This window comes from Protopterus annectens, chromosome 9.part0 (genome assembly GCF_019279795.1).
Source record: "Protopterus annectens isolate FY-2018-M chromosome 9.part0, PAN1.0, whole genome shotgun sequence".
Lineage (NCBI taxonomy): Eukaryota > Metazoa > Chordata > Ceratodontiformes > Protopteridae > Protopterus > Protopterus annectens.
In genome coordinates, this window is record NC_056743.1 from 700,506,628 (window position 1) to 700,525,326 (window position 18,699).

The 18,699-nt window shown below is 37.7% G+C and overlaps 1 protein-coding gene across 1 annotated transcript in view; it reads right to left on the reverse strand.

The window, feature by feature from the left end:
• The window catches only part of LOC122811462 (class II histocompatibility antigen, M alpha chain-like), a 76,276-nt gene extending 57,808 nt beyond the window's left edge, over positions 1-18,468 (reverse strand). The window contains exon 1 of the mRNA XM_044083317.1: positions 18,195-18,468. Coding sequence (XP_043939252.1) covers positions 18,195-18,429 — 235 coding nt within the window. The 5' untranslated portion in view covers positions 18,430-18,468. The remainder of the gene's footprint in view (positions 1-18,194) is intronic.
• Between the last annotated feature and the right edge of the window lie 231 nt (positions 18,469-18,699).

Genomic DNA, 18,699 nt, shown 5'->3' on the forward strand with positions numbered 1-18,699 from the left:
AGCAACAACATTTATGACTGCTGCTGATTTGCATGTTCAGACTGTGAGATGTTTCTACAATGAGTTAAAATGCAGAAAATATGTAATTGTAGAACTGCTGAACTGAAAAGCTGTACATAAATTATACATTTATCACATTTAAGCTAGATGCCAGTGGCAAGTATAATATCACAGAATGTGCATTTAACCAAGTGGTTATGAGAAATTCACTGTTTACATCTAAAGCTATATTAGTTTCTAGTTACAGACTCAAGCTACTGGGTCAAATATTGCTGTAGTGTGTGTGTTTGCAAAACAAAGAATACATTTTGACGTATCAAGTTGTATTAATTTAGCAACCAATATTTTAATGTCGTGAACTGATGAGCATAATTAGTCAATACACAGTATGCAAGTGAATGAACAGTACACTGGACAGTGTAGTGCATTCTGAGGCCTTGAGTCACATGGTAACAAAAGCAGTAATGTACACAGCTTCAAAGTGAATGATTCACAGAACTGTAGAGTAAATGATTCACACAGCTTCAAAGACAACAATTTGTATGGGTGCAGGAAGTAAATTAAGCCTCAGTAAAAAATAAATGCATTGTGCAGTGATGCATAAACATAATGCACAATAAGGTCTTCTTTGACAGAGCTTGCAGACAGTTAGAATAGTGCACTGATTACAGCTGAAAACAGAAATTTGTCATGACACTATATGACTTAGGACTGTAGTTGCTGAGAAACGTGCTTTTGTCTGGCTGGCCAGATAAAAAGAAAGTTATATTTCAGCTCAATCTTCCTATGCTTATTATGATGAAATTCATGAGTCATACGAATTGGTGTTCAGGTCTAAGAAAGTGACTGCGCCTACTCAGCTTAGCAAACCCATATTATGGAAAACACATGAAGCACACTTGTGAACACTGAAGTGCAAATAAACAGCATGTGATGTCAAATGGATGGTAAAAATGGTGCATTTATAATATTTATCACAAAAATAAATAAAAAAATGTGATGATTACTTGTGAGATTCCAGGCTACCCATGAAGTAAAGTTGCTCTAAATCTTTTCCACTTTAGACATGATTGGTATAGCATTTCTGTTGACAGTAATTCAAAGAATCCTGAGGTGATCATATTCAACAATATTTCATTACAGACTGTCATTATATTGGTGGTCAGTTTTTTACTACATGGTATTCCAGATGTTTTTGTCACTAATACAGGTCTGCAGTATGGGAGTTAAGATTTCATTTTTTTACAAGAATGGGATTTCAAATGCGTTAACTCATTGCCAAGATACTTAGTCAAAGGGGCAAGTATAAAAAGCAATTCAAACAGTGAAAACAGGCATTATGAGAAAATATGTTGGCAGTTGGACGCAGGGCTGTTTTCTTGAACTTGAGTAGAGAAATACACCTCTTTGACCAATAGGCTTTTCAAACTCATAGCTACTGACAGGGAGGTGAATGAGAACAAAGTTGCCGGCAATGTCAGCTTTACTACAGTCAGAATAGATTCCTAATGTACAATTAACATGGCAAACTGTACAGGAAAACAGAAATTTTATTAGGACTCTTCTGCTAAGTTTTTACAGTACTGAATCCTGGTGAAATAGTCCGTATACAGACTCTAAATGACTTCAGAATCTAAATGACTAGTGTTTAGAGCAACAAGAAGTATTTGTTGTTAGAATGTCCAAAATACCATACATAAATTAAATTCTGACAGGTTTAGGTGCAGAATGGTCATAACTGTAGCTGAGATGAATGACCTGTGACCCAGTAGCTCCAATTCCCTGATTGTTTTCCATGTATGTATGTGTGTGTGTGTGTCTCTGTCTGTCTGTCAGCACATCTATTGCTAACAATTGTTTTATTAAGTGAAAACTGAGAACTATTCACATAGGAAAAGCAGTCAGTCTTGTCCTAACAATGTAGATATCTGTTTAACCTATAGGCAGCTAATAGATATCTTTTACTAGCTACCTGTTCACAGCTCATAGTGTGCTGTGTATAATAGCATGACTATTTAAAGTACCAGCTTCAAGTTAACTCGTGCAACTAAGAGAAAAAGATATCACACTCAAGCCACCAGCACAAACATTGTTAATGTCCACTAATCTCACAAATGACTGTGTGAACTTAAAAATAATCTCTATACAACTTTTGTTTCTACAGTCAAGATGTATTCTGTAATCACAGACGGGTTTGTTAAAAACATGGTTGTCTGATTAATTTTTCCTGTTACAATGTTTTTAGATCCTTTTATACTACAAGATGTCTTAGTAATGTGTGTCGAAAATAATGTTTAATCAGGCTTTGGGATAAAATACTATTTACAGTTATTTAAGATAAGTCAGGAAACTAAGCTGCCCTTGCCATCAGCATCCTTGTGTATCACTTCAAAAACACATCAGTACTGAAGCACATTTTTGCATCTTCATATGGAGCACAACACCACTCCTTATGGACATTTATTTTGTACTTATTCAGTCCTACGGATTGTTAGTAAACTTACCAGATAGTCTCAAATAAAAGTAAGGAAATGAATAGATAATACTGACAGTGTGTTTACCTAGCCCTATACTATAAATTGTCCAAGAACTAGCAGCGGTTGGAAAAAGTTATAAAATAAGAATAACAGTCTTATCGATGTACTAGGATTGCCTTGTCTTAAAAACATATCACAACTCTAAAACAGTCTGCACACTAAGGATCTTATCCAAACCCAAGGAAGCACCAGCAACCTGCAAGACAGTAGCACTAAATAAATAAATTACAATACACCACAATTGTTCATAGTCCCAGGCATTACAATTTCTCCAATGACCAGCAGCAGGTGCAAAAAAAAAAAAAGTCATAAAATAAAATGAATAAAATTCTTCCTAATTAAGGTACAACAGTTGCCCACATCTTTATGGACAAACGGAGACAGAGCTATGCATATATGTGTGCGGTAGGGAGGTATCCATCCTCACAAAGGACCAGTGGCTGCTCCAGGTGCCTTTTTTGCCAGGGCACAATATGGGCAGCACTTGATTAAGAGTACCTTGGGCTGTGGATAGTTTTTTTTTTTTTTCAAACCTCTCCCACAATACCCCCCATCGACCCACACACACCTTTTTTCCTGTTGTGAACTACACATAAATGTGTTTGGCCTTTTAGACTCACTTTCCTAATTGATTTAAACCACAAAAGACCATTTGAACTGCTGTGATTCTAATACACCAATGTCAGTACTCTTCAATTACAGCCTCCTGACTGTCTAATCCTCAAATGTCTGACACTGATTAAAAAAATGTCCATTTTAAATTATTCACAGTTGCATTACACAAATATACACTAGTCCTGCAAATACAAGTGTTAAGTGAGCAAATATTAAGAAAGTCAGGTACTTCAATTCGCCAACACCCCATTGTCCCCAACTAGCAATTATAGACCCTTTAGTGTGTGCACATCATCTGACTCTATTAAAAATACCTCTAAGCCCCTTAATGCAAGAATTAGGGACAGCTGAGAGCTATGTAAATTCAAAATTGTTTCACACATATTAATATCCTCAAGTATTCCAACTTATTTCACAGAAATACACAGTAAACTAGTCCTGCTAAACTAAACAATTAACTATAGGAAACACTTTCAACCTCAAACAGCCCTACTCTCCCTAGTCAGGAATTAAAACCATGTATTGCAGAGTACACCTCACCTGAGAGTGAATAAAAATCTTCAAGGACAAAGCCAAAAACTGATAAAGGAGAAATTCTCCCAAAATAGGACATTTTAAATACTGTTTTTATATACTTAGAAAGCTGCTAAAATTACAACTTTTGTATTGGCATTTATTTCCATTTCTTGCTCCCCACATTGTGTTAAGATATTTATATAAAATTTCCTGACATGACCCATTGGTAATCCCACTTTCATTTTCTTTTGTGGAGTCCAACGGCAAAAGAAATGTAAAAATAGGCATTCCCCTCGGAGCATGAAAAATTATACATACATTGCTATAACATACACAAATAAATGAAATATTACTTTTTTTCCACAAAAGAATGTAGTAATTTTGGTTCTCGTTTCATAAGAACACAGAAATACTATGATTCAGATGTACACTGAGTTTATTAGCTTGAAAAAAAATACAAAATATGCATTTTATTTTTGAAACAGAGCAAAACCAGAGCATGCAAATGTTTACATGGACCATTTCTTTGTAACAGAGCAAACCATTACAGCAAATTCCTCAGACTAATACATCATTGCTCTCAGATAAAAATTTCACTGAGGTTATTCCAACTGTAAAGACACATACTAATCTTTATCTTTTTGTAATGCAGCTTACTGCATGCAAGTTTAAACTGAATGTGTTTGGGGAGGGGGGGTGTCGTAAGTCTGACAAAAAAAAAAAAAAAAAAAAAACCTTCTATACTCAAGAGAAATAAACAGGACGTTTGTTCTGTTATAATGACAACCCAATAAAGTATTACTTTAGATCAATAACATACTCAGCATGCCTATCAGATGTTCACCAAAGAACCCACAATAAAAAACAATTACAATTTAGAAATAACCCAAGACTGGGTGTGGGTGTTACAGGATTTACCCACACTTGGCATGGTTTGATCACAAGGGTGAAGCTTGAGTGATTAAAGAGAGCCATCTGTGGGCAAATTCTGTGATACCCACACAGAGGAGTGGGTTATTGCTATTATGTTGTTTGTCTTTCCCCAGTTAGGGGTCACCACAGCGGAACTCCGGTCCGCTAATGATTGGCAGTAGGTTTTTATGGTGCTGAGTTGCCAGCTCGACACCCAACCTTCAATGATGGCACACCCATTCACTCATGTCTTTTGGAACGCCACTCGACCTGCGGGGAGGGCATGCAGACTCCACACAGAAGGCACTCCCCGCACTCTAGCTGAGAATCGAACAGGAGAACTTCCTGCTGTGAGGCAACAATGCTACAGCTGCACCACCGTGGATACCTGGGTTATTGCTATTATACAATGACATTATTTAAGAAAGAAATTGCTTACCTTTCTTAAATTTAATTTTATAAGGGTACTGTAGTGTTCTTCTGTCTCCTCCACTCATTAGTAATATACTGCCTAAGTATGGGCACTTAACATCCCTATGCTTGTATGGAAGGCAAGATAGTCACAGAGAAGAGAGTATCTCCATTTGTCTTTCTCCGTTTTCTTTTTTTTTTGCCAGGTTACATCTAGGCTGATTTCAAGACTTCTGTGTAAGTAAGAAATAATGGGAGGCAAAGGGTATAAGTCTTTGGCATACATGCGCATTCTCCAAACATAGCTCTTTATGAAACGTATTACGAGGGACAGGGCAGAAATATGAGGAAAATAAGGGGCAGTCTGAAAAACTGTTTACATTTGAGAGGTATTGTCCCACCAGTATGACAATGCTGCTGGTAAGTGTGCCACTCAACTGTGTAGAGTACGTCAGAACATTCCTCCTTTTATTCATATTTTGCTCTATCCCTTATAAAATATGCTATGAGAGTTATGCAGCATATGCAAATACAAAGCCCAGCAGCTGAGGCATTGCTGAGCATACAGACTTTTTTTTGCTAATATATTCTCAATTTACGAAGTACGCTCTGCTTGGGCTGTCCAATCAGCATGCTTAATTTTGAATAGTAATCAGCCTTTATTGTATAATACAAAATGTCAAACTGTCAGTAAAGGCACATGAACAAAAGCCACAGGATCATCTCTTCGAAAGGGTATGTCTCTGTCACATGGTGAGATTTTAATGCAAAAAAACTTTCAGTTATCAACAGCAGCATTTTCAGCAATAGTACTCAAAGTCTGCAGTTCTTACCTCACAACTTCCTGTGCAGCATACCTCTGAATTTGACTAAACACCTTTAGCTGCTTAAAATCACAGCACTTTATTCATAATATAATACAAAAAATATATATATATATATAAATATATATATATATATATATATATATGTATATATATATTTATATATATATATATATATATATATATGTGTGTGTTTATATTTATATATATATATATATATATATATATATATATATATATATATATATATTTATAGGTCTACTATATGGGTCTATATTAGAACATCGAAGTTTTGAAACTTCGAATGTTCTAATATCGACCCCTATTCAGCGAACGCTGAAAACAGCGAAGCTGCAGAACACCGAATTTTTTCCTAGGGAAAGAATTCGGTTGGCCATTTCTGTGGCTTCGCTTTTTTCAGCACTGTGGTGGAAAGTTACAGGTCTGATTCAGGTAAGTGTGCGATTGTGTGGATGTTAGGGTTAGGGCACATGTTAGGTGAGTTAGGTTTAGGGTGCGGGTCAGGTGAGTGTGCGATAGTGACAGACTTTAGGGTTTGGGCGGGGTAGGTGAGTTAGGGTTAGGGCGCGGGTGAGGTGAGTGTGTGATAGTGATGGACCTTAGGGTTAGGGTTTGGGTTAAGGTAAGTGGATACATAGTAGTGTATCTATACTTTAGTGTAGGGTTAGATGTAGGATTTTAAGTGTATGTGTGTGGATTGCTGTTTTTTGGTGTGCTTGTGTTGTGTGTGTTTCTCGGAAAAGCAAATTCTTTCCCTAGGAAAAAATTTGGTGTTCTGCAGCTTCGCTATTTTCAGCGTTCACTGAATAGGGGTCGATATTAGAACATTCAAAGTTTTAAAACTTCGATATTCTAATATAGACCCTACTATATTTGGTCGAAAATGATTTCAGGCAGTTCACTTCACCGAAAATGCATTTCACTGAAAACCCATTTGGTCGAATTCCAGTTGGTCAAATGGAATATAGCCCCTGCCCCACTGCAATGCAACCCTGGAGTGAGAATATAAAGGTAGGGGGTGTGTGGGGGGCACAGCCCCCCACATTGGGGTGTGTGGAGGTGTAGCCCCCCACATAATTACAGTGTATACACTATTATATACATGTGCATATATTAAAAATACATTGAAACATATAACATCAGTAAAAACTAGTTGCAAAATGTGGGGGGGTATGCCCCCCACATCTCCCCAATCCCCCACACCCTCTATCTTTATATTCTCATTCCAGGGTCACACTGCAGTGGAGCAGGGGCTATATTCCATTTTCGACCAAATGGAATTCGACCAAATGAGCCCTCCAGTGAAGTGGGCTGCCTGAAATCATTTTCGACCAAATGTAATTCGACCAAAAGCAGTAGACCCATATATATATATATATATATATATATATACACACACACATGCAATTTTCTAGTGAGATATATAAGATTTTTACAGAGACCAAATAACTCCCATGTGGAAAGTAAGTGCACTTCAAACTTTGACAGCAACAGCCCTATGAAAGTCTTGATTTGCTACCTGATTTGCCTTTGCACCTTGCACCTTTGCCCAACGGTTCTTGGAATTCATAAATTCCAATGCCCTGGATCAGCTAATCCATAGTCCCAGCAGGGGCTCTAATATCCTAGACCTGGTCATTACCAACATGGGAAATCAATGCTCCACACCTATAGTCACCCCCTCGTTGGTCACGTCTGACCATAAGCCAATTACCCTTAACATCCACATCCCACCCCCACCCCCAAGTAAAGAAACCTCCATAAAAAACTTCTCCAAAGCCGACTTCATGCTACCCAAGTCAGAAATGACAAACTTTATGACACCCATGCAGATGGGAACTGAAAGTTCGACTGCTGAATCCTCTACTAAGGCACTGTAAGAGCACATCCACTCATGCATGAATCATGCCATCCCAAATAGAACCAAGATGCTCTCCTCCAAAAAAAGGAAGCCAATCTGGTGGTCCCCTGCCATAAACAAACTTTACAACAAAAGGAAGAAACTGTTGCAGAAAAGAGGAAAATTCCAGGATGCAAAAAACTCCCTTACCAGCCTCATTAAGAAGCTGAGATCCCTTATAAAATCCTCCAAAGCTAGTTACGAAAATAAAATTGCCAAAGATTCCAAAGACAATCACAAGGCATTCTATAACTATGTCAAGAATCTAAATGGCAATGCTCAGATGTGCTCTGAGCTACAACAGAATGGCATTAAATATACTGATCCCAAGGATATTGTCAATATCCTGGCAGATCGATTCAGTGCCAACTTCACCCCCCCCTCTCACCCCCTAAATGGCCCATCTCAATACCAGAAGATTGCCAAATTCCGGTAATAACAGCCACACAGGTAAAAAACGCACTCTCCAAAGCTAAGAATACAGCATCCATGGGACCAGATGACATCCCAGACTGTGTACTACATGAACTACAAAATGAATTGGCACCTCACTTAAGTGTCATGTTTAATCATAGCCTCACCTCTGGCTTCGTGCCCACTCAGTGGTGCACAGCTACAGTTATCCCACTCCACAAGGGGGTATCCACCTTGGATCCCAGGAACTACCATCCTATCAGTCTGACGAGCCTGATCTGCAAGGCCATGGAGCATATTATCATGGAACTTATAAACAAAGACATTGGCAACCTTCAAACACTAGACCCCACCCAGTTTGGGATCATGAAGGGACAATCTTGTCTCCTGAACCTGATTGACTTCTTCGAATCAGTCTCCAGAGCCGTGGATGGGGGTAAGGTGGTCCACACAGCCTATCTAGGCCCTGCCAAGGCCTTTGACACCATCCCCCACTCTAGAATCATGGATAAACTTACTAAGCTGGGCATTAATCTCTACGTCACCCAATGGGTTGCCAACTGGCTTACTGACAAAACCCATGCTGTAAAAGTAGCCGGTTCCAAACAAGTGACAAGTGGAGTACCTCAGGGTTCAGCCCTGGGACCGCTCTTGTTTGGCATTTACTTCTCTGAAGTACAGGCCAACACTAAGGGACTCTGGCTAACAAAGTTCGCAGATGACTGCAAACTGGGAGCCATTACTGAATCCCCAAATGATGTGGCCACTCTACAAAAGGGCCTTACAGAAACAGATGCTTGGTGCCAGAGCCATGGACTCAAGCCCAATGCCAAGAAATGTATAGTTATCCCCTTTGGGGAAAAAACATGTACCCGTGAATTACCACATAGGTGGCAGTACACTAAACACCGAAAGTGTGATAAGAGGCTTGGGTTCACAGGTGGACAGTAGTCTCACCTTTGATAACCACATCGCTATAACAGTCAGAAAATCCTTCTATGTGGCACACTTCATCACTAAGGGTTTTTCATCCAGAAAAAAGGAGGTCATTGTCCCACTGTACTCGTCCCTCATTAGACCTATTATAGAATTCAACGCCCCGTTTGGTCTGTACCTCTCAAGACATCTGCAACAACTGGAAAGGCCACAGAAATACCTCTCTAAAAGAATCACAGGCCTAAAGCAGATGCCCTATGCTGACCACCTTAAAAAACTCCAGCTATACTCTGTCACATATCGTCTACTCAGAGGCGATCTCTGCTTAACATACAAGGCCATGTCAAACCCAGAGCTGTTGGACATGCTACACTTAAAAAAATCCCAGTCCCTCAGAGCCATACACTCCAGAGATCTAAACCTTGTTATCACAATAAACAAAACATGCTGGAGGGATAGGTTCCTGACCCAGAGACTCCCCAGACTCTGGAATAGACTGCCCATACATGTCAAGCAGAGTGCCTCTTTGGCCCTCTTCAAAAGGAACCTTGACAATTGGATGGGAGAAAGGAAATTCACCCCGGGGATCACATCAGTCGCCCTGCTAGACAGGGGTCCAGGGAAGTAAATAGTGTGGGAAGAAATAGCCAGGGAATTGTTATGGCTAGGCTTGTATAGGCCCCTAGGGCCGATAGCCTAGTACCAAACCTATGAACCTATGATTACAAGCAACAGTAAAAACAATCGGGAACCTCTGATAAGATACTTGGGGACAAAACACAAAAAGTGATATCAAAATACTGTATATTCCTGATTTCTCATTGAGAAGAAAACAACATAATCTTCAGTACTGTATTTCCCCTTATTGCTACAGGGCACCCCAACACACATTGACTGTCATAAAAATAAATTAAAAAATACATAGAGTACTGTCTTGTGGTCAGTGTGTATTGTTACCATAGCACACAATTCTATGTGGTTTTCTGACCGACAAAATGAAGCATTCAGTTACAGAAATGTACTTTAACTTGGAGTTTAAAGACACTAAGGTCTGTACCCAATAAGACACAGCAATCATCACTTTGATGTAATTGTCTTCAGTCTGCCATTTGTTTACTTCCACCAAGTTCCTCTTATTACTCTCAACATCCATCTACAAAATCTGGAGTACTCTCTTTCATACAGCATGGAACAAATGGGCAGAATGTGGAAAACAGGAACACTTACAACCCCAACTAGTAAAGTCTTAGCATTGTTGCTAATTTTTCTCATTTATTAAAAAGTTCTTCTGATGAAGTAATATTATTCAGTCTATCTTTCAAGAATCATGGATAGTGTCAAAGTAAAAAGGGGGCAAAGCCCCAAAGTTGGGGACAAATTTGAAATCATACTTTAATTCACTTAAAAAATTAATAGAACAACAGTTGTTTCACTAATGTGCATTTTCTGAACAATAAGAAATATGAAACTCGAAAGTCTTGCATTATCAAGTAACTGTAATTCCTAGTGATTTACCAGAAAATCGAAGTTTTTTATTTATTTATTTACACTTGTTGACCAGGAGTGTCCGACTGGACGTAGGTCCATTTTCAGCGGAGGCCCAGGGAGAAAAGCTCCACAGTTAAAATATACAGACAGTAGTTACATTGGATTTAAATAGCGATTAACAATTTGATTAACATAGCAATTAATTATAGTTACAGATGAAGAACATAGTACATCAGTAGACAACTAGAATCTTTATCTGCAAAGTACATAACAGACATTAACAATTGTTACAATAAGAAGTTCCTGCTGTATAATAAGTAGTAGGCTTATGAGCATCCAAGCTTGCTACAATCAAGGTAGTTAGTGGGATGGAAAGAAAGGTAGTGGTTGGATGGGGTGGGTGATATTAGAGTGGGAGTTGCAAGGGCATAGCCGGCATGTTTTTAGGTGCGCTTTTTTTGTTTTTATGAGATACAAGGTAAAAATATGAGACAAAGTCAGGAATTAAGGTATTACTACATGGACACCCCACACACACGCACACACACTCTGACTGTGGTAAAATTAAAAAAAATCTAAAACATCTGTATTATCTTCTACTGGGGTAGTATCTACTTTCACCACTGACCAAGGTTCTATCTGATTTCCTGTCAGAGTTTAAAATAAAACACATCTGCTAAGGGAGGCATATACAGGATAAATATTGCCCATACACTTTAAAAAAATGACAGAGGCTCTCTTGCTTGCTTGCTAATTACTGCTGCCACTATAACCACCTCCAGAAAAATGCCCACACCCATCTGTAATTGCTTCCACCTTTCTTAACATTAGGTATCCAATTTTGTGCCATTATATATGAAAAAAGACACAAAAAAATGACGGACAAACTTTCGTGCCTTTTGTAAATTCTATAGGCTTCTCGATATTGCATCTTTGAATTTGTGAGCCTCTCGAGCAGTTACCAGCAAGGAGAGGCAAGTGCAAGCTAGCCAGCAGTGTTTTTCTTTTTGTCCCTCCTTGTCAACATAGTAAGTGCGCTGACATTATAAATAAATAATGCTGAGCCTGGGTAAGCACCTAAATAGTGCATCAACCACTAAGAATTGGAGCTTTTGGTCTCAATACCAGACAACTTAGATGCTCCACTTCCAGATAGTCTAAAAAATGGAGAGGTCGATTGTGGGATAGAGAGGAGCCAGATACAGGTGGGGAAAAAAAAATGTCTTTACATTTTTACTGGGGCGCTCGTGGGACACAACATTTTATAGATGCAGCATATGCCCCTGTGTGCCCCAGTGCAGCAACGCACATGCAAATGACCCAAATATCCTGGGTAATAAGTACTCATCTCAGTCAATGTATAAGTAAAATGCTGATCTACATGTTTGGAGCAGCATCAAATAGTTGTAATATTTATTTACACTTTAAGGCTATCATCATGTAATGACATACAGTTTGGTGGCATCTTAAGACTCTAAGAATGACTGTTTCACGTATTCTATTTGCATTTTAAGGGTGGCACAGTAGCACAGCAGATAGTCTTGTCACCTCACAGCCAGAGGTTCTCTGGTTTGATTACTGGATCGGATGCCTTCTCTGTGGTGTCTGCATATCTTACATTTGCATGGGTTTTCTCCAGGTGCTCTGATTTCCTCACATGTTTCAAAGACATGCAGTAGATGGATTGGACACTCTAAATTAGCTATAGGTGTAAGTGTGTGGTGTGAAATAAATACCACAGCTGGGCTAGCCACCTGGCAGTGTAAACCTTGGCTCTACATGATTGTTATTGTTGAAGTATGACCCCATGTGCAAAAATGGGAAAAATGGTGCTATGGATGGATGTACATTTTAAGTGTTATTAATTATTAGAAGGAAAGGCATATATTTTTTCAAGATAGTATAGAATTATAACAGACAAAGCAATTCCTGTGGGATTGGTTGAAGTTTGGCAAGTTCCTACCTGTTTTTTTGTTCTTTGTGGTTATTTTTGGGTGTGTGGAAATAGTTTGGAGAAGTGGTTTGCTGTATTAACACACCGGGTTTTCAGGTTGGTTCCTGAAACCACTTTGCATTTTGATGGCTGACTCTGTGGAACCCAGTCTACCTTCTCTTTTTTTAGAAGGTAGAGAAAGTAGAGAAAATTGGAGACTGAGTAACATTGGAAATGAAGCTGTGACCTTGACACAGCTTATGAACATTATCGCCACTCTAACAGGCAAGGTTTCTGAACTGCAAATGGCAGTCGAGAGACTACAAGGCCCAGGAGGCTGTGCGGGAAGGACGGGAACCAACCAGGCTCCTTCTACAGATGTGGGGTGTTCTGGGAACGAGGAAATGGCAATACGAGACCTAGGGGCACAAAAGAAGACAACACAAGCTGTTAATAAACAGTTTAACACACGGGAATCTATTCCGTGCGGCCAAATAAGGCAGAAAATCACTGTTAACGAAAGGAGATCTACACTAAGGGATTGGTTCAATACGGACATTTCTTCTACTAATACTACCTCACCAGGGACACAACCAAATGAAGGAGATATCAACAAGAGACTGAGGGACTTGAAAAATAAACTGGTGAAGGTATGTAACCTTCAATATGATAATGCATTCTTAAATGAAAGCATTAAGAATAAGAGGATACCTAAGGGACTGAGGCTCTACCATTTTCCTAATGGGTTAACAGAAGACCCTGATTTTTGTAAACTTATTGAAATGTTTGACAGGCATGGCACAGAACGTATGGAGTTCATCATAAGTATTAATAATAAAAAATAGCTTATTTGATGAAGTGGAAACAATTAATGAAACTATTGTGAATGATGTTTATTTTGATGATGTTTGCAATAGATATGATGCTGTTTTCCAAAAAATAGAGGAACAAGTGAATGAAAATGTGAAAAGGAAGCGCAAGAAACTCCAGAGGAATTTTTGTGATTACAGGGACAAGATAACTTACCCTCTTCCTAGATCATACTATAAGAATAACAATGAAGGGAATGAGGAAGTGTTTCACCCACCACATACCCACATTAATGGCAGGTCAGATAACTATGAAAAGGAATATCCAGTTTTAAGGAGATCTGAACGGTTATTGAATAAAAACAATGTATCTAACGGCAGGTATTTTTAGAACATCAAGGGGGGAACAAGGGTGTGGGTCAGAAGGCTCCCCATCAGAAATGGAGGAAGAACAGTTATTACTGACTGACCAAAACAGCACAGAGGAAGATATTATCTCCTCTTTTGATGAGGTATTACTGAATTATAGGGGGTTTAAGATATTCAGCTATGCTGGGTTAAGAATTGGTAAAAATCATTTTTCTCTATTGAAGGGTATAAAATTTGTGCCTAACAGGAAAGGAGACCTTTAACAGTTTATTACGGATTTCAAACTATTTACAAGGAAGTTAAATTTAAGGTACCTATTCAAAGGTACTTCTAGTTTACCACCACAATTAAATTTTAAAAGGAAAAGTTGTTTTAACCCACCCTTACACCCTACAATATCTACATTTGATAAGGTTTGTACACAGGAGATTTACTAGTCTTATTATAATTTTAAATGTAAGCAATATAACCTATCCTTTGAGGAGAACCAACTTTTAAAAGAACTATGAGGGAATACTAACTTGAGGTTTATGAAACCTGACAAGGGGAAGGTATGGTGATTGTGGAGAAGACAGATTACACTAATAAAATCTATAGTATGCTACAGCATGATGATAAATCTGAGACATCTTCCTTGAATGAGATTAGTATTGCTCATAAAAAATACAATTATGTTTGGAAGATTCACTTTTACAAGGTGTTAACAAGGACGTTTTTGAGTTCCTTTGTACTGACCATCCTAGAATCCCGATTATGTTCGGGATACCGAAAACCCACAAAAATATCACCACCCCCCCCCCTTACAGGTTAATTACTTCTGAAAACAGTATGACTTATCCCTTGGGTATCTTCATAGAAAGGGTAGTAAGGGACAATTTGAAGAACATCTATTACATCCTATGTGATTCTTGGGATTTTTTAAGTAGGATTAAAAGTGACTATAATAATGGGAATAACACTTTGCTACTATTGATGTCGTAGACTTGTTCACTTCGATCCCCCATTATGAGGGGTTGACTTTTTTTTCTATGAGGCCCTCTTGGAAGTATGTGACTTAAGTAATAACCTTCTAAATTTTGTTATGGTCCTCATGGACATTATTTTAAAAAATAATTTCTTCACATTTGAGGGTGAATTTTTTAAACAGACTAAAGGGGTGGCCATGGGTATTAGTTGTGCTCCCCTTTTTGCAAACTTAGTAATGTACAGATGGGAAAAGGAACATATTTTTAATAGTAAATTCCCAGATCAATGGTGGACCTTCCTCGGCTTTCTGGATGATATATTTATTTTGTGGAAAAAAAGATGGGGAAATTATGGACTTTTTGATTATATTAACAGAGTATGTAATTATTTTAAATTTACTAGTACTCTTAGTAAGGATTCCATTAATTATTTGGATGTAACTGTTGTTTTGGACAGGGACAAAAAAGGTTTCACATCCAAAGAATACAGGAAGTCAACTTTCTTGAATGGCTATTTGGAATATAATAGTAGTCACCCGGGTTACACAAAGAGAATTATTGTAAAATGGCAGATGGTGAGGTTAGCCAGAATGTGTTCAAGTCAAGAGATTTGTAAGAGGGAAATGGCTACCTTGGTAAACCTCTTTATAGAAAGAGGCTATCCGACACAAATGCTATACCCCATATGTGAGGAAGTTATGAATGAATGGGGAAAAAGATTTAAACCTTTATTAGGAACAACAACTGAACCTATATGGAACCCTGAGGTCCAGAACAGGGACAAAAATTATAGTCAAGCACTGGTTTTAACATTTGGTGAGCTGAGTAAGGAAATTAAACAGATAGTGAGAAGGAATTCGGTTATGTTCAAAAGTACAGACGACCTTATGGATTTTATAGGTAAAGAACCTGTGTTTGTATTTAAAACTAATTATAATTTAACATTTTTATTGGAACACCCTATTCATTCAAGTGGTCTACCAAGAGACTAGGAACTGTGGGTCATGTGCCTACTGTCCGTATATTTTGGGTGTTGAGTACATAGAAATAGGGTCCACTAGGAGAAAAGTTACACTGAAAAGGGTCTCTTGTGGATCTAAGGGATTAGTGCATGCGGCAGTTTGTCAGAACTGTCAACAGTTCTATGTAGGCAAAACTGAAAGGGCTCTCCGTAGAAGGATATATGAACACCTCTACACTATTAGACGTGAAGATGAGAATAATGCCCTATATAGGCACTTGAAGGGGAATGTATTATGTAAAACTTTTCACTTTGGGATTTTAGAAATTGTAGGAAGTGATTTGAGGGGAGGGAATTGGAAGAACAGACTTGAGAGGGAAGAGTTAATGTGGCAGTTTAGACTAAATTCCACCCCCCCCCGGTATAAATGAGGCATGTAGTATCATGCCAGTATTGAAGTACAAGGCATTAAAGCTTTAGAAGACATTTTTTATCAAAAAAGATTTTTAAATAAGATACATATAAAATGTGAATTACAGTTTTGTAATATTGTATTATTGCACATTTAAATATTTGGAGGTGTTCTTATATATTTTTTATGTCATTAATAAGATGGTTCTGAACTTATTTAAAAGCATTTTTAACTTTTGCCCTTATAAGGACTTCGTTACATTTTTGCGCTTAATTGACAATCAACTTTAATTGTTCATCAGGGACTATTTAAGTATGGTATTGATGTATTTTAAATTTGTTCTGAAGAAGTCTTAGGTTACAAGACGAAAGCGCGCTTGACTACTGGTTTGAATGATTGGATTATTGTAATAAATCAACTTTTTATCTACTTTGGAGGTTGCTGCGACACTTTTTTCCTACTGTTTACACAGGAATTGCTTTGTCTGTTCATTGATAGATTTGTAACAGTTATTCATGCAAAGCAGTACAGAAGTGAGTGGTGTTTTATACTCATAACTGTTGCACTTTTTGTCAGTGATCAAAAAAGACCTAAATGTCATTTTCACATTTTTGACAGATAAATGTGAACGTTTCAAAAAAATACTACAGCAGGTTACTGTGACTACAAATCTTGTTCAGCATTCAGTTATTTATAAAATTTATTACATTTTTTTATTCATATATCCTGTAATTTTATACAAATGGTAAAAATGTGAAAAGTAAATTTTAATACGTGTCCCATATTTTAAACAAATGTGAATAGCTTTAAAATAAAATAAAATGTCAAGCTAGTAACAGTACAATAATTCCTTAGCTTCACTTGGGTTAAAGATTTCAATGGCCTTTTAATTGTATTTGTAAAGAAAGCTCAGAAGATTATCTTTGTACTTTTTTTCTTCAGAATTACAACATATTTTAAGATGTTAAAAAATAAAATAAATTTGCCCAAAACAGAAAAAAACTCCGATAAATGGATTAAGTGAAGTCCAGGGGGTTGGGAATGATTTTTTGTACCACATGGAGTTGTACTTCTAAGTTTTCTTTTCTTATGTAATTTTGTTTTCTAATCCTTGTTGAATACCAGTCCTTCCAATTAAATGACAAGCCCTTTAGTGCCACTATATCATAATTTTTCAGTCAACGCAGAGGGAAGAAAAAACCAGCATAAAGACGAGTTCAAGAATTTCTGGTTTCTAACACCACAAGGCTTGTGTTTAATGCACTCCTCCACAGCATGGATTGCAATATATCCCACTGGCATGAACATGCTTCCATGGAAGCATGCACTGCTTGGCAAAGGTGGGCAATTGTTCTGGCCCTTCTACTACATGTTTTTGTATTTGGTCTCCACAAAGTGCTAGTGTTATAGCAGACCAGGCCACCTGCCTAGCCCAAGATGAATAAGCTGTGGTTGGCTACTCATTTTTGCTCCTTCGCTCACGTTGCTCCAGCTCCTGGTTTGATAATCAGTCATAGGTCATCTCAGTCATAGTCAGGACTTCCGAAATAAGTTCTACCGTGCTCAACCACTGGACTTATATGTGCACTCTAAATGTGTGTGTGTGTAGACATGTGTGTAAATATATATATATATATATATATATATATATATATATATATATATGTGTGTGTATGTGTATATATATATAAGATTTATCATTTATGCCCACTATTTTGCAGTCTTGGAGTCGGCATATTTAACTTAGGAAGGTGTGGGGGCAAAGGGTGTATGGGGTTTCTTTAAATGTCTCTTTTTCCCTTTGTTTTCAAGTAACATTTTGCTGGATGTATAAACATTGACAATATGTTACTAGTTGAAATATTCTTTGTTTAAAGATATGGGAAGCATAGTACCCTTACAAATGTCAGAATCCCTGGCCTCACTCTAACAGTCACAAGTAATAATAACAAATCGGTACAGGACTGCTTAAGCCAGAAAATATTACTGCCACAGTCTTAAATGATAATACCAAATCTAAACACATTATGTAAAATCAGTGTATACATACATACAAATGTTTCAAGCACAGGCATTAATGCCCTTCTAGCTTGCCAATATACCAAAACACTTGTTCCCATAATAAATAATATATAATAGTATGTACAGAAGAGTTAAAATATATATCTTACCTTTCACTTTTGGTATAAACAATGAGCTCAAGCTGTTTAAAACTAATTTGCAGAAGCTACTGTCATGGTGCATGCTAGTGTTATATTCTGCAGTAGATTTTTCCTTGGCCCATTCATCAAAGTCTGGGAGCCTTGCTTGAAAAGTTCCTGTATTGAAATTGTAACTGAGAATTTCATCACCATCAAACATTTCTGTTGCTGCAACTCCGGGTTCATCTGGCTGGCAGAACATCATTTGGGAATATTCATGCTGTGCTGAAAGAGAACAAGAAGCTTTTGTCAGAGCCAAATGACTTGCATTGGTGACTTAACAGCAGCAAAATTATAGTCAAGTGCAAAAGACAGAAACCGGTTTAAAATAACAAAACCCCTGATGTGTTCCCTCCTGTTTATCTTCATCCCCTCCATTTCTATGTCTCTTTCATTTTATCCCTCTGTCCCTGACCCTCTTTCTTGTACAGGTCTTCCTCAATGAAATATACATCATGGAACAGAGACTTATTTT